Consider the following 25,500-nt stretch of genomic DNA (forward strand, 5'->3'; position numbering starts at 1 on the left):
GTGTGTGTGTGTGTGTGTGTGTGTGTGTGTGTGTGTGTGTGTGTGTGCGTGTGTCTGTGTCAGTTTGGACAGCTGTGCTTTATCAGTCACAGTTGGGGGAAAATAAACCCACTCCTTAGCATCAGTCTGATCCCACGGGTCCTGATGCTATCTCTACCAACCTACACTTTCACATATAACACAGACACTCACATGCACGGACACACATGCATATATATATATATATATACACACACACACACACACACACACACACACACACACACCTAATCATTTTGACACTTCAGGATTGACTGCACTCTGACCAGATGCATGTACCAATGTATTCTGCAGAGGCATGCCATCTTTTGTGAACACCTATGTGAGCAATGATTTGTTATTTTTGTCTTTTTGCTGTTTAAAAGATTTAAAGACATCTTGGTAAAACTGGGATATAAACTGACATTTTGTCAGATTTCTTTCTTTCACATAAATGTTGAAAGCATAGTGTATGCTAACTAACAGATCAACATCCATGACAACAGAGTAAAATCCCTCCACTGATGAAGACCAGGTGATGTGGTTGAAAGCTCCAAGAAAAGCTAGTAAGTGGACCTTGCATTGGCATTGTTTGTCAAACTACTATTTCCATTGTCAAGACTAAACAGTCGACCTTTATATTTATGTTATTAACAATTATGAAATATAAATGAAACCCATTTCCTTGCTCTTTACCTCCCTTCATCTGTCTGACAGCTGTGCCTGCTAAGCAGTGGTGTATTTGTGGTTCGTTGTTGCCGCAGTGCTGACACAGAGAAAGATGACCTCGCACACTGCTGGATGGAGCAGAGCTGCCTCATCCTTTTACTTTCACAGTATTTACACAACAGCAGGGTAACATGCAGACTGGACAGAAGCCCAGAGAGAGGGAGGAGAGATGATAGGAGAAACAGAAGAGAGCAAATTGAGTTTTTTTCAAAAGCGAAAGTGAGCTTTGGGTAGACGTTACCAGTGTAAGGCAAAGCATATAGAAAGCAGGGCAAAGATCAAACTGTTGGTTTCAGCAGACTCTGTCCCAATTATGCAGCACAAACCAGGCCTGAGCCTGACGGTTTCACACAGTAGATGTTACAAATATAGAGTTTGATAGACTTTTCTCAGATGGTTAACTGGTCAACTTATATCAATCACACGTGTCTCTGAAGCTCACAGTCCTGCTCACCCTGACCCGTCGAGCATGGAGATGTGTAGGGGACGAGAGCGACGAGCGGGTCAGCGGCCTGCTGCGGGTCAACGGTCGGGAGCCCCGCCTGGTCAGTGGCTCAAGCTTCTCCGCAGCTCTGGCGGTTCCCTTATCCCGAATCGCCGTCCTGCCCACAACCGAAGCCCTCTGTGAGGACAGAGAAGGAGAAGTCAGAGAGGGGCAAAGAAAAGGTGCTTCTTTAGCCCGACCCATGACCCTATCACGCTAATTCAGGTTGAAAGTACCTTTTTGGAAGAAGCAGATGACAAAACCAACCTCACCACAAGTTCCTCTCAGTAGCTTTTCTGGAGCTTTCGATCATATTACATGATCTTAGGAGATGAAGTTGCCTGGTGTTCATAATTGGGTTAAATTTTCCATTTTTGCTGTGCACTGAAAGAATTTCTAGTCCAAGTCCAAGTACAGTCTTTGACAAATACAATTTCCCCAAAAGGCCCATCCTCTAGCCAATAAGTGAAATCCTTAAAGTTCCCTGAATAAATGGAAATTTGAACATCTCCTGGGAAACTCCAACTGCGTAGGAAAATCATGTCATGTTGTCAAAAGCTCAAGAACAGCTGCTGAGTGGACTTTGTGAGTTGTTTTTGTCAGCGGTAAAACTAATGTTTGATGGAAGTTATGAATAAGGCAAGCCAGTCAAATAAAAGAAGGTCCATTTCTTTTCCACATCAGGTCTTTAACACATCCACAGCCACCATTTTGCCCTCAGTAGAACATCATCAACTAGTAAGTAGTTAGAAATTGGTAAAATGATCACCTCGGTCAATCATACAAACGGTATTCCTACTGCTAGTGTTTCTCAAGGTGACAACATATTCTGTTAACCCCTTCAGTTTTTGTTTACTCTTCTTCCTCTCCAAAGATAATATGCATTTTGAATTTTTCCACGATATGAAAAAAAACTCTCCTTCTTCATCCTAATGCTGACAGGAAGAAACTGCTACCCGTTCTTCTCATTTATTGTTTATTTGTTCGTGTTAATTGCAGTTATGTCTCAAAGATGTTGATGCCGTAGCACCTTTAATATCAGTCTCTATGTAGCCGTGTCTCCTCCAGTCTCTTACCCGAGTCCCTGTCTTCAGGTCACCTGCCTCTTCAGCAGCTCTCTGTATCTCTGTTTGGTTTCTGAGGAGTATTTAGTGGAGCTGGTGTCGGTGGGGGGTGTTTGAAGATACAAGACACTGCTGATGATGCGTCTGCCCTTCTCTCTTTCTGAAAAATCCCCCCTTTACCCAGCCCATCCTCTACCCTCTGTATCTCCGCTCAGTGACAACACTGGAAAGTCCGTCCTTGCTTTGACCTCGTGACTCAACTACTGTACCCACTTCAGCGGGAAGATCCGCTGCTGGGCTTCCCGCTCTCCCCTCCCGTCCAGCACTGAGCTGATAATGTGGACGTGTGTGAAAATGTGAGTGAAGGAGGAATGACACACATTTCCGTAAACAGCGTTGCAAGAATCCAATCTTCAAATGCATGAACAGAGAGACACCTTTCATCACAACATACAATGCTCGTCTGTGTTGAAAATTCCCTTTCTGACCCTGTGGAGCATTTCCAGCATAGAAATAGCATGATGCCGTTGCTAATTTTCTAGCTATGCGGTCACAGTTAGAAAGCAACATCAAGGACACTGTATCCACAAAACAAAGTGCAGTTCACACTGAAAGTCAGTCTAATTTTGGAATGACTGCATTTCCAATTTGCCAATTTTCAACAGAATCTCTATGTACTAGGTCTAAAGTGTGAAGAACATGGAGGATATGGCAGCCAGTTTGACATTTTGTGAGTTTATTTTGTTTATTTATCAGATTAAAAGAGAGCTTGTGTAACGTAGCGAACCTTCCGCTCTAGCGCAATGCTCATCTAAACACAGCCGAATGCTGAATAAGACAAGTTGTAAGATGCACACACGGACAACGCCGTGGTAGCGACTTGTCAATCACATCGTCTATTTTACTTTAAATTGAACCATAATTTACGAATACACATCCTGCTGTATTGAAGAAAACTTGAAACTAGCAATTGAGACCATCATTTATGTTTACTAAGGTAATAAATCAAGTGAGAAGTATAGTTATTTTCTCATAGACCTCTATACAATCAAACTTCTTTTTAGAACGAGAGGAGTCGCCCCCTGCTGGTTATTGAAAGAATGCCAGTTTAAGGCACTTCCGCATTGGCTTGACTTTTCAGATCCGGAGGTTGCTGCCTGTTATTTGGTCAACAATGAATTTATAAAATATAAGGGGCTTTTCTTTTTTTTTTTACAGTTAATGTAATTAGGAGGGATGGTGATTAAAGGATATTGTCTGATTACACTACAGTCACAGAATACTGATTGGAGTGAAGTCAGTTATTTCTGCAGTTTTTTATATATTAAGCCCTCGACCTACATTAACAAAAACGTCATTGTTGTTGTTACTATCAAACTGTTATTTATTTATTCCAACAAATCTTAATTCCTTATTACTTTGCCCTGCGCCCAACTCTGAATGCCTTTTCCTGATAAAAGAAAAATAATAAATTCTGGCATTACCGTTCTGGGCCGGGGTCATTTCATCTTTATTACCCTATAAATATTTGACATTTTTGGGATAAATAGTCTCTTTGCACTTCTTCCACTAAAGGCAGGCAGCTGAACTGAACATAATCATTGATTCTTCTTTTTATTGATCATAATACTGTGTTGTATTGCATATTTTACCTTAATGGGTTGCTGCAAAAAAAATCTATCCCCACTGCAAATAAAAGTTTTAGTGCTACGTAAAAATACTTGACAGATAATATGACACACAAAGCTAAAAGTGTCTGTTTGGCTCGCCAGACAGTTTGATTAAGATTAGCTTGATTAAATGCAGCCTTTTTATAAGAATTCCTAAAGTTCTGTGCTGTTGGTTTAAGAGCTATTTGAGGTTACCAGATTTACACTTGGTGAGCATAATGAGGCAGCTGGAATGTAATGTGAGAGAACAAGAGGAGCACGGCACAGGAGTTGGCTACAGTCTCCTTCCAGATATTATTTTAAATAAACTTTTAAAAGAACGGTAAACTGGTCTGAGCTAAGCTCTGAATACCGGACCTGTAGTTCCTGGAGGATTGATGCTGTTTCCAGATGGAGGCCAGACGAGTAAGAAACAATGTGATTTAGGAAAGGCTTCAATGGCGGAAAAACAACCATCCAAAAACAACCATCCAATCTATTATTCTTAATTTATTCAACCCATATTAAATAGAGGAAAGACTGCAAGCCTGGCAACCCATTCTACGAAGTGGGCCCAACATGTTTGTGGTGCACTGTATGTTGACTCAGTGGTAAATCTTCACACTTGAGTGTGTGTGTGGCCACGATTGGTGTGATGTCAAGTATCTATGAACTTTGACTATATTGGTATATTACTGCAACACTGCCGTCGAATCAAAACAATCTATTTTTGAGTCTAATTCAAAGGTTACTCTAATGTGATTTATAAAGTTATGATTTAAAAAATGTATAATAGTAGTGATTACTTATGAATACATATACCTACATGCATGCAAAGACTATCTTATTCCGATTCCCTTGTCTTGAACAGAAAGTCTCTCCAGACTCCATGTACAACTTCCTCACGTCACCTTTATGATTGGCCTGTTCATTCATTCATTTCATCTTTGGTTCATTTGTTATCACGATTCATATCCAAAGCCGGTTTAAAGCACCACATAAATGAATCAGACTTGACTTGACTTGACTTGACTTACCGTGCTGCTCTGCTGCTCCTCGTCAGCATCGGCCACGTCTGAATGGGACGAATCAGCGCTTTGGACTTCCTGGACGCCCTCATTGAGGTCATCCAACTTTTTCATCAGCAGGGTCATGGAGTCACACTCAGCAGCCTGAACACACAAGTTAAAGGACACAAACACACACATGAACATGGTTAAAGGACTTAACCTTGCACTGATGTATGCTGGTCTCAGAGAAATGTGCTGAACCTAACCCAACACACACTCCTGTTCCTCATCCTCCTACTCCACCCTTCATTGCCTCCAGCCTACTCACACGAACATTGTGCTTTTTCAACCCGACCAGGGGTACACGGTGTACCCTGTACTGTGGAGGAGGTGACACCTTCTTAATGAGATTAATTTAGAGCAAGGACGAGAGAGGCTTTTGATAGAAGAGAAATGCTAAAGCCAAAGATAACCAAATAAACTGCCTTTAAATAATATAAAAAACAGCAGTGTGGCCAACGCACATTATTTAAATGTGTTGTAATATCTGTCCATTCCATACAGCTGAGTTATGCACATACCTAAACCCTCTCTTTCCCTCTCTTTCCCTCTCCACCCATTGGTCATGGACTCTGAGTGAGACACTTGTTCACTGGCCTTCCAGCAAATGAACAAACTGCTTTGTTTCTGGGCTCCGCTGCCAATCCCAGAGTCCCAGAGGCTGATAGCAGCACATAGGGCCCCTTTGAGGAGCGTGAAGTCCAAAAACAGCCCCCTCACTCACACACATACATGCATAGACACAAGCGTGCCCTCACCCACCCAACCGCCCACCCACTCACCCACGCACACAAACACACCCTTCTGTCCACTCCCATTCCCAAACCCATCATGTTGACAGTTTAAAAAATATCTGCAGTAAGAGCTTTGGCAGTAAAGCCATTTCCTGTGTTCCCCCACATCTCCAGATTCCTACACACAGAAGGCTGTCTCTGTGCAGCAGGGTGCTATTTTTACCCTCACTATGGGGGACAGGGCCGGGTAGAGGGGAGAGCACAGGGAGTGGAGGCTTTTCTGTGGCACGAGTTACTGCAAACATGAACATACGCTGAGTGGCGAGTAAAATGTGCGAATGTGAACACAAATGCACACCATGGCATGCGCGCATAGACTCCCGTTTGCACACTTTCTTTTCACAGCAGAGTGCTCTCACAGTTCATGAAATGTTAAGGGGGGTAGAGCTTTTAATGCATCACTATATCTCTGCTACAAGACCATTTCATTATCAGTCTGAAAGGCTAAAACACCCATTATCGTCTAAGTATGAATAAATAAAGAAGTGAGGCTATCCTTGGCCTGTACAGTAAGTGTGCATGAATCAAGGGCAATATCATGTTGGCACTGTAACTAAATTATAGTAGAGGGGACGTAAGCTCCAGTTACTTGCAAACAAATTCTGTTGATCTTCCAAATCCAAAGGCTTAATATACCACTGGAAATGACAGACTGGGTTGCACGTTATGTCTTCTAAGAATGAAAGAATGAATCTATGAGATAATCAAGTCCCACCTTCTATGACAAACAGATCATAGTTTGTATGCTCAAGTAAGAAAACATTCAATATTCTGTAACATTTTTAACTTGGTAAAAACAGCTGAATTAGTTGAGACAGTAATGATCCCAATGACCAAGGCTGAGATTCAAAACACCTAGAGAATGAGGTAAACTGTCTCGATAGCGGACTCGAGTATGACAGCCAAGCTTGTAAGATTCATGTCACTCTGAATGCAGCTTAAATACTTGATTTTTACCCCAAAAGTATTGTGGAGTGTGACGAAACTGCCTGAACCAAGATATTCCAGGAATGTGGAACCACGGCGGGGCCTCTTTGACTTAACAGGTATTCAAATGAGCACTGCCCAAGCCTGTCAATAAGTGACTTTAAAAACTAGTTGGTCAAACTCTAAGAACGACATTACGAAAGGAGCGCGGAGAGAACAAATCCTTTCATTTAAGTCCAAGAGGGGAGAACAGTGTGCAGTGTGCCAGAGGACTGTTGTGGGAACGTGCCAGCGTCTGAGGGCTGCTCTGACAGGTGTGAAAACACCGTCAGGGGCACACTCACACTATTACCACTATGGATGCCCGCTGGTACGGTGCATGCTGGGAGGTGGTGATTCCAGGCCAGGCCAGGAGAAAAATAAGAAGAATTTATGATTACATTTATACCTGCCAAAATATTCCTTTTTATTCAGTTTTCCTTTTGTTTTTAACACGTTTTTCTCTTTCACTTTAAAAGTAAATATTCCCATTATGAACTCTTTGTCTCTCAATATTTTGGTAGCGTAACAGGCAATGTTATGATTAGATTCATTTTTGTAATTTTCACCGTAACTGCCAAACAAGAAACATGCAGAAGAGGGAGAGGACGATGACATGCAACAAAGATGAACCAGCCAAAATCAAACCACGGACATTGCTACGACATACTAGATATTAAACACGTGCATTTTTGCATCTATGACCACCAATCCATCAGGATGCATCAACTACACTACTGCAAGCTACGGTGCAGTGTAGCCTCAGTGTACAAATGTGAATGATGCAATCATATATACTGTTCCTAGCTGATATTGAAACTTTAATGATATTCAATGTATTTACAATTACACTATTTAAAATATCTGGGAACAAGCATCAAAGTAGCCTTGCAGTTCAGTGGAAAGATGCTCATGCTGAACAGTTTGAAACGATTTGCTGCCGTCTGGTGGTGAAAGTAGGTTTCACAGTTACAAAATAGGCCTTTTTAAACTGATGAGTGTGTCACATAATGTAATTAATGACGCCTCAATTCCATCTAGCTGCTTCAGTTTCAGGCTTCATGGCTTCCTGAGACACTTAAATAGAGCAGAGCCGTTGTTAATGTCATGAGTGCTTCTCCTACTATGAGAAGTCTAAAGGCCCATCTGCAGTGCAATGCAACACATACAGCAACTGAATTGCTTTGAAAGGCAACTCTTCACAGTGAATGAGACTTCTTAGTCTTTGTTATCACTCTGCTCCTGTCTTGTTTTTCTTACCTGTTGTCCATTGTTCTGCGGTGTTTCCTCTTCCTCCTGGCTACCTGTCAACTCAGGTTTTCCCTTGTTGGTGGGCTTTTGCCAGCTGCCAGATGCTGCGCCATTAGGCTGTGCTTCCTGTCTCTTCCTCGAGCACTTCCTGTTCCTGCTCAAGTTTCTACGCTGACGACTGACCAGGAATTCCTGATATTGTGACGCCCGAGGAAAGTCGTCGTCCTCGTTATCGTCGCCCTCTCCCTCCTCAGTGGTGGATGAAGAGGACTCTCCAACCTCAGAGATCACCTGGTTGTCAGTGCTACAATCGTTATCACAGAACACAATGGTACTTGGCTTGTGCTTTACTATTCTTAGCAGATCCAAGGAAGAGTCCTGTGATGCGTTCACAGGTGCTGGGAGATGGTTGCAGCTGCATTTATCCACGTGGCGACCTGTTGCAGGAGCCATGTCTGAACTCTGTCTGCGTTCACAGTGTCCATTCCGCTGTAAGGCAGGCTTCGTTGTATTACAGGGGGAGCTGATGTCCACCTTCAGCTCCTTCCATCTTTGAGCATGACTGGCAACAGGACCCGGAGCACAGTGTAGCAGAGGAACGGGTTCAGACATGTTGGAGCTTTGAGTCAAGAGGGGAACTTGAACCTGCAGGTCACCCAATGGGAGCCCCACAGCCTGGGGGTAAATATGTTGCTGAAATGGCAATGCAGCTGCTGGACCTCCATGCATCACTAGGGAACCGTGTCCTCATCTGTTGAGCCCTTTATAGTCAGTACAACGGAGGCTCTTTCAAACAGAGCCGGGTGAACGGTCATATAACGTACAGCTGCTAAAAGCATGCGTGAGTGGATGATATTTACACTTTGGCCCACATTCGGATGGCCCCGAAAATTCCTTTGATACCTGAGCTGGAGAGAGATGGAGAGAAAGAAAGAGACACCGAATATAACTTTGGGTAAATGCAAACATGCAAACCCAAAAAAACATGCAAACATTATGCATATATAATGCATGTATAATCCAGTGAAATGTGTTTCTGTAAATGGAGGATGTCTGGATTTGCTTACAGACTCAACTGCTGCTTAGTTTATCATTCAATCATCTCAGTAAGACGTGGTGCAGTTGGATTTAATCCTTTTAGCAAAAATGACTTCCCCACTATTTGGATTCTGTGAATACTCTTCTATTAGTACTAGATACTAGTTTTTTGTGCCAAAATAATCACAAATGTGACTGGCCTATGCCAAAGTCAACAACGTTTGTCTTCATAAAAACCCCAGAGTGCACCACTCTAAAGCTCTGAAGACTTTTCTTTTGACAAATGCACTGTGCTCAAACACATTGTTTTTTCCTGGTGGATATTTTTGGATGTGGCCAACACACCCTTTCCTTGCCTGGCTTTGTTTTCTTTGTCTTTCAAACACACAGTGGAGGGTCCTAAAATTAGGTTCAAGTGATATCACTGTAAAGCACAGACAGCATGAAGTAAAACAAACAAATGAGTTTCCTACCGCACACTTTCTAAAAGAATGTGTCCACTGGTCTGTGAAAAAAAAAGTATCTTACGTTACATTACAGTCATTTAGCAGATGCTTTTATCCAAAGCGACTTACAATAAGTGTATTCAACATCGGTATTCAAGAGAACTATAGTCACCAGAAGTCATAAGTGCATCTCCTTTTTTAAACAAGCATCTAAGAGCATAAACCAGAGCAAAAGTACAGTGCAGAAACAAACTAATACGAATACAATAAGTGCAACAAACTAATACGAATACAATAAGTGCTATTGTATTCTTAATCTTAATCTCAATATTAACCCTAATGGAGCATCTGTACCTGTAATCTGTTTCTTGAAGACATTTTAGGAACTGTAGGCTGCTTTATAAAGAAACACCAAATTCATATTTCAACATACCAGATATTGTTGTGCATGAGTTGTGTCATCGAAGAGCACCTCCAGCGAAGCAGTCTGAAGGCAACACAAGTATCCAGCGGAGGCAAAGGTAACGCTGCCATGCTGCACGAAGCCGATAACACAGACAGAGTGAGTTTACCTCTGAAAAGATACGAAATGCTGTGAGGGGAGGAGAAAGAAAGAAAGGGCTGAGGAATGCTCTCCCCTCCTACAATACCTCAGCAAGAAGACAGTGAGTTCCACAGGCAGGTGTTTGTGCTACCTGTGCAAGTGTGTGTGTGTGTGTGTGTGTGTGTGTGTGTGTGTGTGTGTGTGTGTGTGTGTGGGTGTGTTATTTTGCATGTTATGCAAGCGGAAGAGAGAAAAAGGATAAATGATGCACTCAAAGCAAGTGAAATGTAAAGTCCTGTTGTGGAAATGATGAAATAGATTAAATAGCTGCACGTACATCAGACAGATAAGACTTTGATTAAAAGACTCGGGGCTTTTCACTCGCCCCATTCCTCCTTTTCACCCAATGATGCAAAATACGACTCGAGGCAACGGATTTTTTTACCTTGGAAGCACATTCCTCAGCAACACATGAGGTAATGCTTTTAACATGTTCTTATCTTCTCTAGAAATCTCTGTTTGTACTTTTTGTAGCTACAGCAACGCTCTAAGCCTCGATTAAAAAGAAAGGACTTAAGGTCCTTACAAAACTGACAATGAACTGTGAAATTCCTCAAGCACGCCAGCAAACACTGCATTTTATGTTTTGCAGGTCAAGAGTACAAACCTGTTATTCGTACGTTAACCTTGAGGACGATTCTGCCTGTTGAGGCCTGTTCGACCTCGGTCTGGGGGAGAAGAGATCTGGTCATGGTAGAGGTAGAGGGTGCACTAAGGCTTAAGAGTTAAGTTATTCTAATGTCTCTCCACCCACAATCACATAACAATACGTTATTCACAGAGTTCTAGTGCTTGTATAAAGATACTGGCTGCCATTCATTCAAATAGAAAGGAGCGGAGCGATGGAAAGTTTGCAGCAGTCTTTTTTATGTTGAATTTATTAAACGAAAAGGCCACAAACCAATTGCGCCATTGGGAATTCCACTGTGTTTTTGGGTGACCTGAACCTTTAAAAAAAAGACCATAGAGCATCAGCACACGTTGAACTATCAGGCAAACTTATTCATGAGTACAATTGATACTGATGAATGAGCATCATACGTTATCTTGCATGAAGGAACTTGATAAACTTCCACCATCCGTCCCAGATGTTTCACTGTCCCACATTGCTGTGATGATGGATGCTAATTGATTTAACTCAAACATGTATTTCAATGCAAGCTACGCCGACCTGCTGAGACATGCTCCTAAATGTACAACATTCCTGCATTGGAAGGTATATTTACCTGCTGAAGGAAAGCAGGGGGAAGAAAAAGCTGAGGTAGGATAAAGTATACAATAAAACATTAGAGAAAAGACAGAAGACGATAATGAGTATCTATAACAGGGTTACATCCTTATGTTATGACGTCTATAAATCAACTCCACGGAGGTAAAGCACATAAAACTTTTATCAGAAAAACCTGCAGTGAATCGTGCAGCTGTGTTATCTTGGCAGTGTGTACTGTAGGTACAGTGTAAAATATTAGACGGAACAAAACTTAATTTTGACAACAAACATTCACACGCATGAAGTCAGATAAGCAAAGAAAAAAAAATCTGCTTTCCAACTTTGTCACTGCATGACAGAAAACATGGAATTAATATTTGGGCACTTTTCTTGCCTGGTGGCGGAGGGAAAAATGAATGAATGCACATTTCAGATGGTGATCATAGAATAATGACGTTTCATAAGTGTCATACATAAAGCAACACGTTTAGTGAACTCCCCCAAAAACTACCTGCTCTCATTCTCATCACGGCTTGGAATGACCTTTCGGTGACATTAAAAGCTTTTGTTTTTGTTGAATGGAATTAAATTCTCACATTCCTTGGTGGTATCATTTCAACTTTACTGTCCTCACTGTAAACACCTGCAAAAAATAAAAGATGCTATCTTTAAGAGACGTATTAATCTGCTAGTGGGCCCGAGGTGAAACATTTGCTGCTGGGTCCCTTTTTAACTCCTTGTCCTCCACTTTGATTTCTCCCAACAAGACATGTCTTGTCCAGGACTGTCCTGTGTGGTATACACACACAAATCTATCTACACCTGAACATAACAACAGAAGTCAAGAAGGACACTGGTGGAGGTCATCTCTTGGTGTTCTGCTGGAGAGGCACGTATCATCACAAAAGATCAGTGGTGGAATGTAACTAAGAAGCATTGTGACATACCTGTGCTTCAGTATTTCCATTCTATGCTACCTAATCTTATACTGCTTCTCCACTATATTTCAGAAGGAAATATTTTACTTCTTCCACCTCTGCAAAATAAAATGCCTGTGACTCTGGGAATATCATGGACATCATGACTGAGGTCAACTCAGCAGACAATTTAATTTGAGTTTACCTATATGCTGAAATTCATGGTAAACGCATTCAAACGGAACAGCTCGAGAGCAACTTTGCAAAGTTAGCGGAGGGATTAGTGTGAGACAACATCCGGTTTCCATAATAAGATGTCATTTGAAGTTAGCTCATGAATGAGATTTTGAAGGGCTTTAATTTTGAAATGCTACATCAGAATGTCCTGGTTCTCTCTGAGTGACACCTTGAGGTGGTCCGCTATTAACGTGAAATGATTTTGTAACTATGCACCATTTCCTCTAAAATCTAATCTGAAATTCCCCTGACAATTTCCTTTTAATTTTAATCTAAAATTTGAGGTAACTTAATGTAACCTTGAAGTTTCTGAATTTGATGTAGTGTAGTCATTTTTCAGTCATACTGTTCTGTGTAAATGTATTCTTTATTAATATATTTGAATAAACACAATTGGAATTATATTTTTCCTTGAAATACAGTTTGCATGCAGTAATTATTATTGTGTTTAAAGTTATCATTTATAAAATGTATACTTCTTCATTCATTAATTTAGTTTAATGTGCAATGTACTTGACATGTCTAAGGGCAACATGATGTACTGCGGTCAAATTAGCAGACACTCCTCCCTGGTCAACTCAGCAGACACTTAAATTTTAGTGCGCCTATATGCTGAAAAATTCACGGTAAACGCATTCAAACGGCACAGATCGGGAGCGAGCGAAGGACTTTGCAAAGTTAACGGACAGATTAACGTGAGACATTTTGACATGAGATTATGCAAATTAAAAATCCTACATTTGTACTTAGAAATATCTAATAACTAAATATTAGAACTGCGGTCAAGCCAGCCTCCACTTCGAAAAACGCAGTCAAACCAGCCCAAAAGTTGTTTTGCGGTACGCATATACAAGGTATTACGGTAGTAGCGTCTAAGAAATGACTTCAAATTAAGAGCAAAGTTCCGGTGAACGTGATAGGACATGTCACATTCATTCAATAAGTCTGTAAAACATAGATACATTTATTAATACATTACAAACATAAATAAATAGATACATACATTAATTAATGATAGCTGGCTACGGTCAAGTTCTGTATAAAAACAATATTTACAATATGTAATTCTATTAAAAACTGTTAATAACAGCCTATTGCTAATACCACTCGCCTGTAGCCTTTTTGACCCCTTCGATTCTCCGTAGCACAAGAGGAAGTAGCAGCGCGGGTAACTTACTGGTTGCTTATGAATACTATTTCGCGGGAGAGTTAGACCAGCTAGATCCAAGCTGTCTGCTGTCAACACGCACGATTACAGTTACTAAATTAATTACACAATGAGTTTGTGGGTGGACAAATATCGACCGACTGCCCTCGGGAAACTCGACTATCATAAAGAGCAAGCGACTCAGCTGAAAAACCTGGTAAGAGAAACAACCTGCATGCTATGCTAACTGTAATCAGGCTACGTTAGCGTTAGCATCATACTCAACAGCAGCATATAGGCTGTCAATTAATTTAGTTTACTTCACCCAGATACACGATTCGTCGTTGTTAACCCGGCCATTTAGGAGTCAGGTTAACGTTAAATATAGTGTGGAGGACAACCTGAGTTAAACTAGCAGGTTAATGATGATGTGTCATCATATCAGAGTTGTTTTTGAGGTAACGTGGGATGCTTAATATATCAGCTGATTCACCTCACAATGCCCTTCTGTTTGGGAAATGTTTGATTTATTGTAGCGTATACAGCAAGTCATCTAACATGACCAAGTGTCTATCAAGGCAATTCAAAAGTATATCTAAAAAGCAAAAACTCTTAATTTGTAATGTTTTTGTTTCAGGTTCAATGTGGCGACTTCCCCCACTTGCTGGTGTATGGGCCATCGGGCGCAGGGAAGAAGACCCGCATCATGTGTCTGCTGAGGGAGCTGTATGGAGCCGGGGTGGAGAAGCTCCGCATAGAGCACCAGACCATCGTGGTGAGAGGGGACATGATGCACTACTAGCATGCAGTTACTCCGGACACCTCTCCGTCTTCATGAGGACACTGTCAAATTGTCTGATGAAGGCTTACTTGCGAGCCTGTTTGTGTTTTTGTTTTTTTTCGTCCTCAGGCTCCCTCAAAGAAGAAAATAGAGATTAACATAATAGCCAGCAACTATCACTTGGAAGTCAATGCAAGGTAACCTAATGATGACTAAGGAGCTATGTATATTTATAGTACTGCACTTCATCACAGTTTGGAGGCATTTGCACGAGAGAATTTCACTTCACGTTACTCTAATGCATTTATTTTACAGCTGTAGTTGTTGGTTACATTGCGGATTAACATTTATTAATAGGTCTTCATGGTTGAGTTATTATTCGCTATTTACAGACTTCTGTTAGTGGTGCACTTTTCCCCTGTGAATGGTTTGTTTGGTCACTCATTCAAACTGAGGTGCAGGACACGACGCGTGTTGATTTTTTACGAGTCGGGTGGGAAAGAGACTTTAGCAGGAACGATAATGTCGGTTCTTGTTCAAAGTTTGTGGCTTTTGTGTTGTTTAGCGGGCCGCTGTCTGGCTCAGTGAGACTGCCTCAAGTGATTTACAGAGAAGATATGTGTGCTGTGGCAGACAAGAGAAAAAATGTAATTTCTGTTCTGTTTCTAACAGTGATGCTGGAAACCAGGACCGTGTGGTGATTCAAGAGCTGATTAAAACTGTGGCTCAGTCGCAGCAGATCCAGTCAAGCACCCAGAGAGAGTTCAAAGGTCGGAATACCACATGAACTTGTGAATGCTGGTCCATGTTCTAGAACGGTCTCAAAAATCAAGAGGATCACGTCCCTCCATCAACTAACTGGCACATTTGTTTTCAGTGGTGTTGCTTACGGAGGTGGACAGACTCACGAAGGATGCCCAGCATGCTTTGCGGCGAACAATGGAAAAGTACATGTCCACCTGCCGCCTCATCCTCTGCTCCACCTCCACCTCTAAAGTCATCGGGCCGATTCAGAGCCGTTGTCTGGCTATCAGAGTTCCTCTGCCTAGCACAGAAGAGGTAAGGTGCTTAAGATTGTCTTTAGTAATCGAGTAACGAGTGCTGCATAAGTCTCGATCAAGACTACATGTCACCTTTTTATCCCTTGTCTCTGTGTTGTTGTTGTTGTCTGCCAGGTCTGCAGTGTTTTGACATCGATCTGTAAAAAGGAGGGTCTGCTCCTCCCACCTGAGCTGGCCAAACAAATCACTCAGAAGTCCGGTCGCAACCTCCGCAAAGCCCTTTTGATGTGCGAGGCGTGCAGAGTGCAGCAGTAAGTTGTCACAAAACGTACTCTCTTTCCTCCACAGCATAATCCTTGGATTACGATGGGATGTGAATGGAAACGATTCGCTTATTCACACTGCATTCGTCTTTCCCAGGTATCCGTTCTCGGCGGACCAAGAAGTCCCGGAGACGGACTGGGAGGTCTACCTCCGAGAAACCGCTAACGCCATCGTCAGCCAGCAGAGCCCTCAGAGGTAGGAGAGGCAAAAAGGTGTAGTTTGTTATGCAGCACCTAAGGAAAGGTGATCGGATTAGTGAAGATATTTCACTGCTGGAAACCTTTATCTGTTCCAGGTTGTTAGAGGTTCGCGCCAGGCTGTACGAGCTGCTGACTCACTGCATCCCTCCCGATATCATTATGAAGGTACCGCTCACATCATCCTCCGTCAAAGTGTTGAAACGGTTTGCAATGATGTTTAAGATTAAGGAGTGTTAACTTCACTCGTTCCAATCCTCTTAACAGGGTCTGGTAACGGAGCTGCTGAGTAACTGCGACGGTCAGCTGAAGACGGAGGTGGCCCACATGGCCGCCTACTACGAACACCGACTGCAGCTGGGCAGCAAAGCCATCTACCACCTGGAGGCCTTCACCGCCAAGTTCATGGCAATCTACAAGAAGTTCATGGAGGACGGTCTGGATGGGATGATGTTTTGACTCTGAAGAGCATACGGATACTTTTCTTGGAGTTCAACATCTTGTTTTTTTGTTTGCACCCGACAAGACTTCCAGTGGACTTGATACAGATTTGTATTCTGTGAGGCATGGTGGCGACATTAACATAACTCACCCCAAAAACAAGTCGGTCTCACAGTTTGTGGCTTTTTGCCCAAAAGCTCAGCACTGCACATAGTTTGTAAACCTTGAACGGTCACTCTAGTGGAGTAAAATAACAGTTGTGATGGTAGCAATTCTTTGTATAAAAAAAGACTAACGATGAGATGTTTCCCTACAAATCTGCATCAGAACATAACAATAAATTGCTTTGTTTATTAAAAACAAAAGGTCTGGTGATGTTCTCTGGAAATGACCAGAAGTTGTTTTTATTATTATGAACAAACATGAAATAATCTGCACTAAAACACTTATTGTTGGCTATTTTATAACATGACAGTGCCTACATTACTGTCTGATGTTTCCCAGTATCAGCTCAGTTTTTTTATAAAAAAAAGAACAAAAATCCAACAGTCATCAGTAACAGTCTTTGTGTCTCTTGGCTGTGTAGTAGATAATGAGGCCCAGGGTGATCAGCACCCCTGAACCCACCAGAGTCAGGAAGCCCATCACAGGCCTCTTGACCAGCACATGGCAGCCCAGGCAGGGCTGAGGCATGCTGGGACACTGCTGGGGCGCAGCTCCTGGAATGGGGAAGCCGTTGTGCTGGATGATGTTGCGATAGTTGGAGAGAGAGGCCTTGACGATGACCTCGTCGTGAACGTGGCCGTACAGGCCAAAGCCCGGGTCCCTTTGGTCACTCAGGGCGTAAGCAAAGTAACCCTTCAGGTTCACGCCGTCCAGAGTGTACGCTGAGGAGGAGAGGATTCATTCTCAGTTACTTGTATGTGGAGGCGAGCTGAATGTGTTTTGCAGGAAAAAAACCTTTACATTTAACCCCTCATTTATTGACTATCGGTAGCATATAAACTGATCTAAGGACAAGTATTTAATAATTACTGTATTTTCAACAGTTATAACTTCTCCTATGCAGACATATTTAATATATTGTCGACAGCTACATCAATACATATTTATAATTCTTCCATTCTGCTTATAAATATTATAATATGGAGGGTTGAAATAAATTGTTACCAAAAAATGAAGATAAAACACAAAGCCCCTGCTTAGAGTTTTGTTTTTAGCTGTAAAAAGTAACTAATGATGTTAATAAGGAACATCTCGTCTGAGTTTTCGTTTATTATAAACCCAATTTATGCCACTTTAAAAAAATAAATAAATAGGAAGTAAGTAATATATATACTAAGTGATGTATACTAACTGTTTTCTGTGGGTGGTTGCCCCCTAGTGGCTGGAGAGCACACTAAAACACAATAACATGATACGATGTGCACATCATGACACTGCCAGTCTTCACTGAGTTTAACCCAATAAACTTTGCAAGGACAGCTGATTGGATAGCGAGTGACCTTGACTCCACAATTCAAGTGAAGAGAGTATCTCTGTTGATATTTGTGTCTGTTCTGAGTCAGCTGACTGTTCAGGGGTCAGTGACCTAAATACCTGTCTAATAATTAAGCTCCGCTGAGGCCAGTAAAGGGGGAAAAACTTCAATCGCCGCTAAAGGATTCAACACTCAGTACACAAACGCAGTGGTTATAATATTCAGCAGTTTTGCATTGATCCAATAAAATCTCAACAGCTAGATGTGTGTGTCTGCAGTCTCACCTTTCAGCGCCTCGTTGATGTAGTTGTACAGGTAGTAGACTCTGAGGCTGTCTTTGAAGCGGGCCGGGTCTTCCTGTACCCCGTTAGCCATCACATAGACGGGTACGTCACGGTAGTGCTCCCTCACCTGACACGGCAGAAGAGCAACGTCAGTTTTTAAGTTTAACACATCGAAACAACAGTTAACTTTTCCTCCACTTGGTATGAAAACACTTCGAGTAGAATAGGAAGAGTCTGAAAATACTAATATGAAGTTACATATTTCTTTTCCACAAAGAAAACAATAACTTGGTTAAAAATGATTAAAGTTGCATCCCTCATTGAAAAATCCAGAATCTATTAATATTCAACTATCCTGAACATCAAAGCTTTAACTGCTGGACACAAGAAGGCATCTGTGATGTCCCTGTCTACTTGCCAACTACTGGTTTAAGTATAGAAAAATAGGGTCAATTAGCAATATATTCAACTTTTTATCTCTTCACAAGACCAGTCTCACCCAGTTGAGGGCTTTCCTCAGACCCCAGGGCACAACAGGCCTCGGGGACATGATCCATGTGGTGTCTATCATGTGCTGGACCTCCAGCATTGCTGTGTAGGTGTACCTGCACACATGGACATGACACAGAAGCTGAAGACAAAATCACATTCTCATTAATATCTAATGCCTTTGAGATGCTGGGTGTATCACTACATCGGGGCTAAATATTCGTCTTCAACTAAACACCATAAAGTGGCGTTCAGTGGCGTAGTAGCTTTTTAAAATTGCAAACCTCTCTCTCCGCCCCTCTTGTTTCCTGCTTGTATGTCATCTGTCACTATCAAAATAAGGGCAAAAAGGTGACTTTATCTTACGAGTCTTCCATGGCGTGTGTCACCAGCTTGGTGCTGAAGTGACTGATGGCAAAGAAGTCATACGTCCCTTTAACCAGCTGTCTGTCCTCCTCGTTGAACACTGGCAGGCTGAGGAAGCACACACAGAGAAGACGTCATTTCACAGAGGAGACACATTTCTGAAGTACAAGTGGTAGTTATAGATTTTGTCATTAATGATATACTAACTACGACAACATCTGGCTCAATGATACTAAAATCCCACCAAATTACATCTTTGAATAATCCCAGTTTAACTCCAACCCTTAAATCCTGTTGCAACACATTGAATTACAGAGCCTATGTGATCTCTTAACATTCTACAGCCAACAAAGTGACAGTATTGAAGTATGAATGAAGTATTCGTACTCTAGAGAGTTGAGCTGCCACAGCCAGCTCCTCATTCCCAGAGGATACTCCCCGCTGCCGAAGATCGGCTCAGCAAACCAGCCGACACGGAAGTCTAAGACCCTTTTAGCTGGTTCCACGTCTTCGCGGCTGAAGGAAAATGCCGGTTCCACCCAGTCCATGTGCAGAGCCAGAGACACCTGAGACACAACACAAAACATGACGGCACAGGTGTGACGTTTTCATTCTCCTATTGACCGAAGTGATTCATGAAAGCTTTTACATTTACTTTAAAACACATTGTCAAGTCCTCTTACGCACAAGGACGCCAAAAAAAGAAAGAAGATCCATTAAAAAGATATTGCTGTACTGACAAAAGATGACTATTTGAATACTTACATATCATAAAACAACATACCGGTAGGATAAAAGTATTCATGTATATATAATAAATACATTCCTCCACTGACCTTTCCTCCCTGCGCGCGTCTGAACTCGCGGTCATAAACGCGCCAGGCCAGAGCGTGCGCCCGCAGCATCTGGTGACCCTCCTGGTAGCTCACCATCTCATCGTTGGGCTCATTCAGGGTGATCCACATCTTCACATGGGCGCCAAGTTCTCTGTAACAAAGCCTGGCGTAGTCTGCGAACGCCTCTGGAGTCTCTCTGAGAAACAAAAGATTAAGTCGTACAATTTTAATTACGCGCCATGTGTGCATTCATACCACATGGTGGTTTTCATTTTACCATGAAATTGGCATATAAAGCAATCAGAATATAACAAAACAATGTATTAAAAAACAATGATAAGCTCACACATGCAAATAAATGAATAGTCTCGATGAATCACAGGAGATCTGTTACAATCTCACATTAAACGTTGTGCCAATACAGATGAAAATGCCAACACATTAGATTGTTCCGTTATATAAATATTGTAATCACTGGTTTTAGTGATATCTCTTTATTACAGGAAAGGGAAAGATGATACCATGGCAGCAAGTTATAGCGGTTTCATGTTGATGGCACCAAGGACAGACTGTTCCTGGGAACATCATTGCATGTTTACATTTGACCAGTCGGTAAATTGTAATACACCCTATCTGATAAAGATGGGTGTTCATCAGTTCTGTGTTGGGAACAGATTTTCATGACGCTTGCTCAACTTCCCCGTAAATAATCTGAAAATGAAAATGAGACACTGGATAAGAATCAGCAGTGCATCTGACCTGTTCAGCCACTTGTTGGCGGTATCCAGCAGGGCCGGCAGGCTGCTGCGCAGGCGCGTGTGGTGCCACAGAGTGACCACGGGCGTGACGTTGGCCTGCAGCAGCTGACGGGTGAAGCAGCGGTAGTAGCCCAGCAGGGTGGCGTTGGGATGAGCCACGTCACCTGTCGGCACCACGGCCGACCAGTTGAGGGAGAAGTGGAAGTGGTTTACCCCGACCTGCCGGATTTCATCCACCTGAAGAGAGGGAGGAGGATTAACTTGTGGCACAACGTTAACTTTCACACAGCTGGAGAAACAGCACAAATCTATCGAAAAACTGGACTTTTTAATGCAAAAGTCTGGTGCTGAGGCAATACCCAATACGAGTATGTTACATTCAACTTTCCTGCAAATCAGTTGTTGAACTCCTACAATTTGCACCTAGAAAGTACAAATTCTAGCACAATTCATCAGAGTGAGATCAAAAAAAGTGACTGAAACAACCAGAAGATCCTGCACACTGCTGGTTACTTTATTATTTTACAAATATGTACCCCAAGTGACAGAAATGTTACTTTAAACATTTTTTTTACTAATTATTAAGGATTACTAAGAATTTTTTTTTGCTGCAAAGTGATTTTTATTCATCTATTTATTTTGCATTTCGGTATCTGTAAAATATACTTTTCATTACAGAAGTGTTCTTTTCTTCGACCTCTTTTTTCCCAGTGTTTTAACCGTTTGACCGGTAGGAGAAGCTACCTGCTGTTGGATGGTGGCGTAATCAGCACAGTGTGCGCTTCGGCGTACTGGTGGTGCACTGAGGCCCTCCAGCCTCATCAGCTCCCCGTTGTTGGAGATGTTCCACAAGTAAACACTGGGGTCTGCAAACTGGCTGGGCGTGGTCTCCACCTATGACACGAGGAAAAACAGAAGTAACACACCAACACGCACTGAGCCGCCCTCTCTCCACATGTTTACCTCAAACACACGAATGCAAATAAAAAACAAATGGGACAGATCGATAAGAGTTGCTCCTGTGCCGTTTAGCTCAGCTGGCAGAGCTCGACGCTGTCAGGTTATGCGGTTTATGATTAAGAGAGGATTCATGGTTGTGGCCGATTCTGAGCTGGACTTTCACTGTGAAAACTGCAAGTTCAAAATAATGTAATCAACATGATGCAACTTAGACAAGGCGGAGAGGAATTGCAGCTACTAATGTTCTTCCTCACAACACTACATCAGACAATATAATATTAATAATGATAATACTGACAACATTACTTCACTAAATATTACTGAGGTTTGTACTGAATCACTCAACCAAAGTTAAGACAGTGTTAATGTTTTCTCAAGTTCCTCTGTTTCTGAGGAAGTTGAGTTTCATTCACTAACAGACCTCTGCCCTTTGGCAACTCCCCTATTCTCCCACAGCACACTCGTACGTTACACACACTCCTTCCTCTCATCCCAACACACACACACACACACACACACAAAGAACACATATACCTGTATGGAGTTGGCTGATACCCCCCAGGCAAAATCACACGGGAAGATTCCTTGTGCTGGTCTGTTCTCTGGCAGTTCTGGGAAACCGTTCCTCTGGATGACGTTTCTTTAAGAATAATGAATAACCATCAATTCAGGAGGAGCTGAGCTGAGAGGGGAAAGCTATCTCTGTAGCTGTAAGGCATCATTACATGCGCCATTATGTGGACAGTTTCATCAATAACGCCTTTAAAGGAAATATTAGTGTTGTTATTGCACACATTACAATATTGTGCATCCTTTGTCAAACTCACCACTGGTCACATGATAGCATGCATACCTGTAAAAGGTGGCAGATGTCTTCGGCTCTCTCTTCATGTCGAGAGTGTTGAAGTCGACGTAGTACAGTCCCCGTCGTATCCCGTACTCCCTGTGCCACTCGAAGCCGTCTATCAGAGACCAGGCTGTGTATCCGATCACATTCACTCCATCTATGATGATCGCTGACACAGACGGATGGACGGACCAGATTGAAGTCACTAGCTTCTCCTAACTTGAGATTTCAGTTTCATGCAAAATGGCTCACGCTCGTATTGGAAAAAGGGAAACAACTGTTGTGGTTAATGTTTGAGATCAGACTCTTATCACTACTCACATTTCAGTGCCTCTGCAATGAACCTCTTGAGGTAGTACATGTGTTTTGGGTCTTCTGTCTTAGTGTTGCCAAGGACGTACCTGTGTTGAGAAGTATAGTAAAAAAAGAAGATGTTCCCCAACACCAGGACAGCACACAAGTACATCACAGACTGATGGATAAATCGTGACAACATCCAAACCTACCAACCACTCTGCACCACAAAGATGGGCGGCCTGTCGTACTCCGCATTGACCCAGTACAGCAGCATCCTCAGGTCCAGATCCTCCTGCTGCCCAAACTTCAGGCTGTCGTTGATGAGCTGGAAGCTCAGGGCCGCTCCGTGAGAGAGGGCGAAGAAGTCGGCCGTTCCCCTCACCTGCTCCCTCTCCTCAGGGGTGAAGGAGGGCAGACGTGAGCCTAGCGTTGCCTTCATGCAGGGAGGGTAGTCTCCGTCTGTGAAGAGAGGCCGGGCGAACCAGCCCAGGACGTGGTCCAGGGAGCACTGACACTCTCGCAGGCTTTCCAGGCGAGTGCGGCTGGGCTTGATCCAGTGAGAGGCCAGCGCCATGGACAGCTTGCCCCGCTGACGGGGTCGGTAGTGGCGATCGTAGAGATGCCATGCAGCCGCATGAGCCTGGAGGGGAAACAGACGGACAGAAAGAGAAATGACGGGCAGACCGAGGGGAAGGAGAAGAGGAGGTTGGAGAAGATGGAGAGGATGGTGGGTATAAAATGATCATGGAAAGAGAGGGCGAGGGGTGAGTGGGACAAAACGAAAGAAAGTCAAACTTTATATTATTCAGCTCAGCGCAGTTTAAAATACTTCACAGCTGACTGACAAAATAAGACAATTGAAAGACAGACAAACACAGGGAGACTTCTTCACGCCAAAGTAAAAATATAGAGATCACAATTAAAAATCAAAAGATTGATAAAAATGAGAGGACTAAAAAGCAGTTTGGAACTGTGTTCAAGTAAATACATTTAATGCGCCTTTTCTTTTTTTACACAAATTCGTAGAAAATTGCCCCTTATACTGTTAACTATACAACTAGAGTTGCTAGAGAGCTACTTTTCATTTAAAAAACTCACCTTAAGGAGATTGTGTCCAACACGGAACGGGAGATCGGGGTCGTTCTTTATCCCGGGAGCGACCACCCCGGTGCCATACCCGTGCCGCGCCACCACAAACGGGTTATCAATGGTGATCCAATACTTCACATCATCTCCGAAAGTCTGGAAACAGAAATCGGCGTAGTCCTTGAAGATCCCCACAAGCTCCGGGTGGCTCCAGCCGCCGAGGGTCTGCTGGAGGTGGTCTGGCAGGTCCCAGTGGTAGAGAGTGACCACCGGCTCCACGCGGTACTCCTTCAGCCTCTTGATGAGCGTCCGGTAGTAGTTGGTGCCGATCTCATTGTAACTCCCGCGGGTGCCGTTGGGAAATATCCTGGACCAGGACAGGGAGAACCTGTAGTGGCTGACCCCAAGCTGTTTGATGGCTCGCATGTCCGTGTGGATGTTGTGATAGCTGTCGCTGCCGACGTCCCCGGTAGCCATTCGATTCCCGCCGCGCGTAAAAGTGTCCCAAATGGAGAGCCCCTTGCCGTCCTTCTCAAACGCGCCCTCCACCTGGTACGCCGCCGTGCCCACTGCCCATATGAAGTCCTTGGGGAAGGTATCGTAGAGGAAAGCCTTGTCTCCCGGGTAGGGCAGTTTACTGAAACGACCCCACGTTTTCAAACCAGCGTTGGGCTTTGCGGCCGCAGAGGTTAGGGCGAGAAGTGTCAAAAGGGCGAGCAGGGCACTCATGGTGCCCGTCAAAGCTGACCTCTGATGTCCAGTGTTACACTCTAATTGTCATTCAACCAGGCTTGGGGCTGTCAGTGACTATATAGCGGGCTGTGGAGTGCGGTTAGCCAGCTGTGAACCCGCCACAAGTCGCCTCCACAAATCTATCAATTATTAGCCAAAGCACCTGACGCACGAAGGTCTCCAGGCACAGCATGATGTTAAGAGCCCGAAATGATCAATCGCTTGCTATGCAGGGACGTATTAGTTTAAGCTTTAACTAAAGGGGTGAATAAGGAATGGTCATTTCAAATGCAGTTCTTTTTTCTCTCCATTCTGTTTTAGTAAAGCCTCAGAGTGCTTTTTCTTCAAGATGAGCATTTGATTCACCTCATCCAGAGTGACCCAGGTGCAAAAAGCCTTAATGTGATCTCAGTAACAGCACCATGATCATGCATCCTCCACTGGCAGATCATCTCATAAATTCATTTAAACGTCACATGTCAAGAGCAGAGAAACTCATCTGCATTTCTCACTGGATGAAGTTCAGTCAGGGAGAGAGAGGGGAAGATATGCAAACAGCAGAGTCAGTGTACCCTCTGCTGCACCATGGTCACATTACTTCCTTATCGTTCTGCTTTCAGCACGGTTGCTTGGAAACTCAGGCCTCTTACTGCTGGCCATCTTGGTCCATGTAGCACCTGCATAAATAACTGAAGAGCTGTTAGAGTGAGTGTGTGTGTGTGTTCGTTTGTTTGTTGCAACAAAGGAATAACCATTTTATGAATAGGTACGCTTTGAGATATTAAGCCTATAGGATTTACTTTTTAATAAATTGTTTTGAAATAAACATTTCAAAGTAAATTAGGGCTAATCAAAGACAACAAACAGTAAGTTGTGTAGTTGAAATGATTGGTCAATTAGTCCAATTCTCCTTTAAAACAGAAGACGGTAAACATTCTGATAATAAATGAATCGTTAAAGTATTTTTTCTAGCAGAAAATGCCAAACATTTCCTCCT

General features: G+C 42.9%; 3 protein-coding genes across 3 annotated transcripts in view; 1 reads left to right on the forward strand and 2 right to left on the reverse strand.

Moving 5' to 3' along the window:
• The window catches only part of LOC116397291 (uncharacterized), a 22,814-nt gene extending 13,540 nt beyond the window's left edge, over positions 1 to 9,274 (reverse strand). Inside the window, exons 1-4 of the mRNA XM_031872576.1 lie at positions 8,886 to 9,274; positions 8,035 to 8,786; positions 4,982 to 5,116; positions 1,202 to 1,369 (exon numbers count right to left, since the gene is read on the reverse strand). Coding sequence (XP_031728436.1) covers positions 1,202 to 1,369; positions 4,982 to 5,116; positions 8,035 to 8,754 — 1,023 coding nt within the window. The 5' untranslated portion in view covers positions 8,755 to 8,786; positions 8,886 to 9,274. The remainder of the gene's footprint in view (positions 1 to 1,201; positions 1,370 to 4,981; positions 5,117 to 8,034; positions 8,787 to 8,885) is intronic.
• Positions 9,275 to 13,644: 4,370 nt separating this feature from the next.
• rfc3 (replication factor C (activator 1) 3) lies at positions 13,645 to 16,913 on the forward strand. Its single transcript, XM_031872645.1, has 9 exons — positions 13,645 to 13,841; positions 14,262 to 14,399; positions 14,535 to 14,602; positions 15,078 to 15,175; positions 15,283 to 15,464; positions 15,581 to 15,717; positions 15,827 to 15,925; positions 16,026 to 16,095; positions 16,195 to 16,913. The coding sequence occupies exons 1-9, from the start codon at positions 13,755 to 13,757 to the stop codon at positions 16,384 to 16,386; spliced, it is 1,071 nt and encodes a 356-aa protein (XP_031728505.1). The 5' UTR covers positions 13,645 to 13,754; the 3' UTR covers positions 16,387 to 16,913.
• kl (klotho) lies at positions 16,741 to 24,601 on the reverse strand. The gene is made up of 13 exons (XM_031872644.1): positions 23,784 to 24,601; positions 22,895 to 23,325; positions 22,710 to 22,789; positions 22,395 to 22,557; positions 22,076 to 22,181; positions 21,326 to 21,475; positions 20,583 to 20,818; positions 19,824 to 20,019; positions 19,375 to 19,553; positions 18,988 to 19,095; positions 18,632 to 18,737; positions 18,133 to 18,259; positions 16,741 to 17,255 (listed from the first exon to the last, which is right to left on the reverse strand). Exons 1-13 carry the CDS (start codon positions 24,498 to 24,500, stop codon positions 16,921 to 16,923), a joined length of 2,934 nt encoding a protein of 977 aa, XP_031728504.1. The 5' UTR covers positions 24,501 to 24,601; the 3' UTR covers positions 16,741 to 16,920.
• Positions 24,602 to 25,500: the final 899 nt, after the last annotated feature.

Source organism: Anarrhichthys ocellatus, unplaced genomic scaffold, assembly GCF_004355925.1.
Source record: "Anarrhichthys ocellatus isolate YVR2014 unplaced genomic scaffold, GSC_Weel_1.0 scaffold65, whole genome shotgun sequence".
Lineage (NCBI taxonomy): Eukaryota > Metazoa > Chordata > Actinopteri > Perciformes > Anarhichadidae > Anarrhichthys > Anarrhichthys ocellatus.

Coding starts and splice junctions, on each gene's coding strand:
- kl (XM_031872644.1), bottom strand. CDS start 24,500: ATGAGTGCCCTGCTCGCCCTTTTGACACTTCTCGCCCTAACCTCTGCG. Junction 19,554..19,823: donor GACGCGCGCAGGGAGGAAAG/GTCAGTGGAGGA, acceptor GTTGTGTCTCAG/GTGTCTCTGGCTCTGCACAT. Junction 19,096..19,374: donor TGGCAGCTCAACTCTCTAGA/GTACGAATACTT, acceptor GTGCTTCCTCAG/CCTGCCAGTGTTCAACGAGG.
- rfc3 (XM_031872645.1), top strand. CDS start 13,755: ATGAGTTTGTGGGTGGACAAATATCGACCGACTGCCCTCGGGAAACTC. Junction 14,400..14,534: donor TAGAGCACCAGACCATCGTG/GTGAGAGGGGAC, acceptor TTTCGTCCTCAG/GCTCCCTCAAAGAAGAAAAT. Junction 14,603..15,077: donor CACTTGGAAGTCAATGCAAG/GTAACCTAATGA, acceptor TGTTTCTAACAG/TGATGCTGGAAACCAGGACC.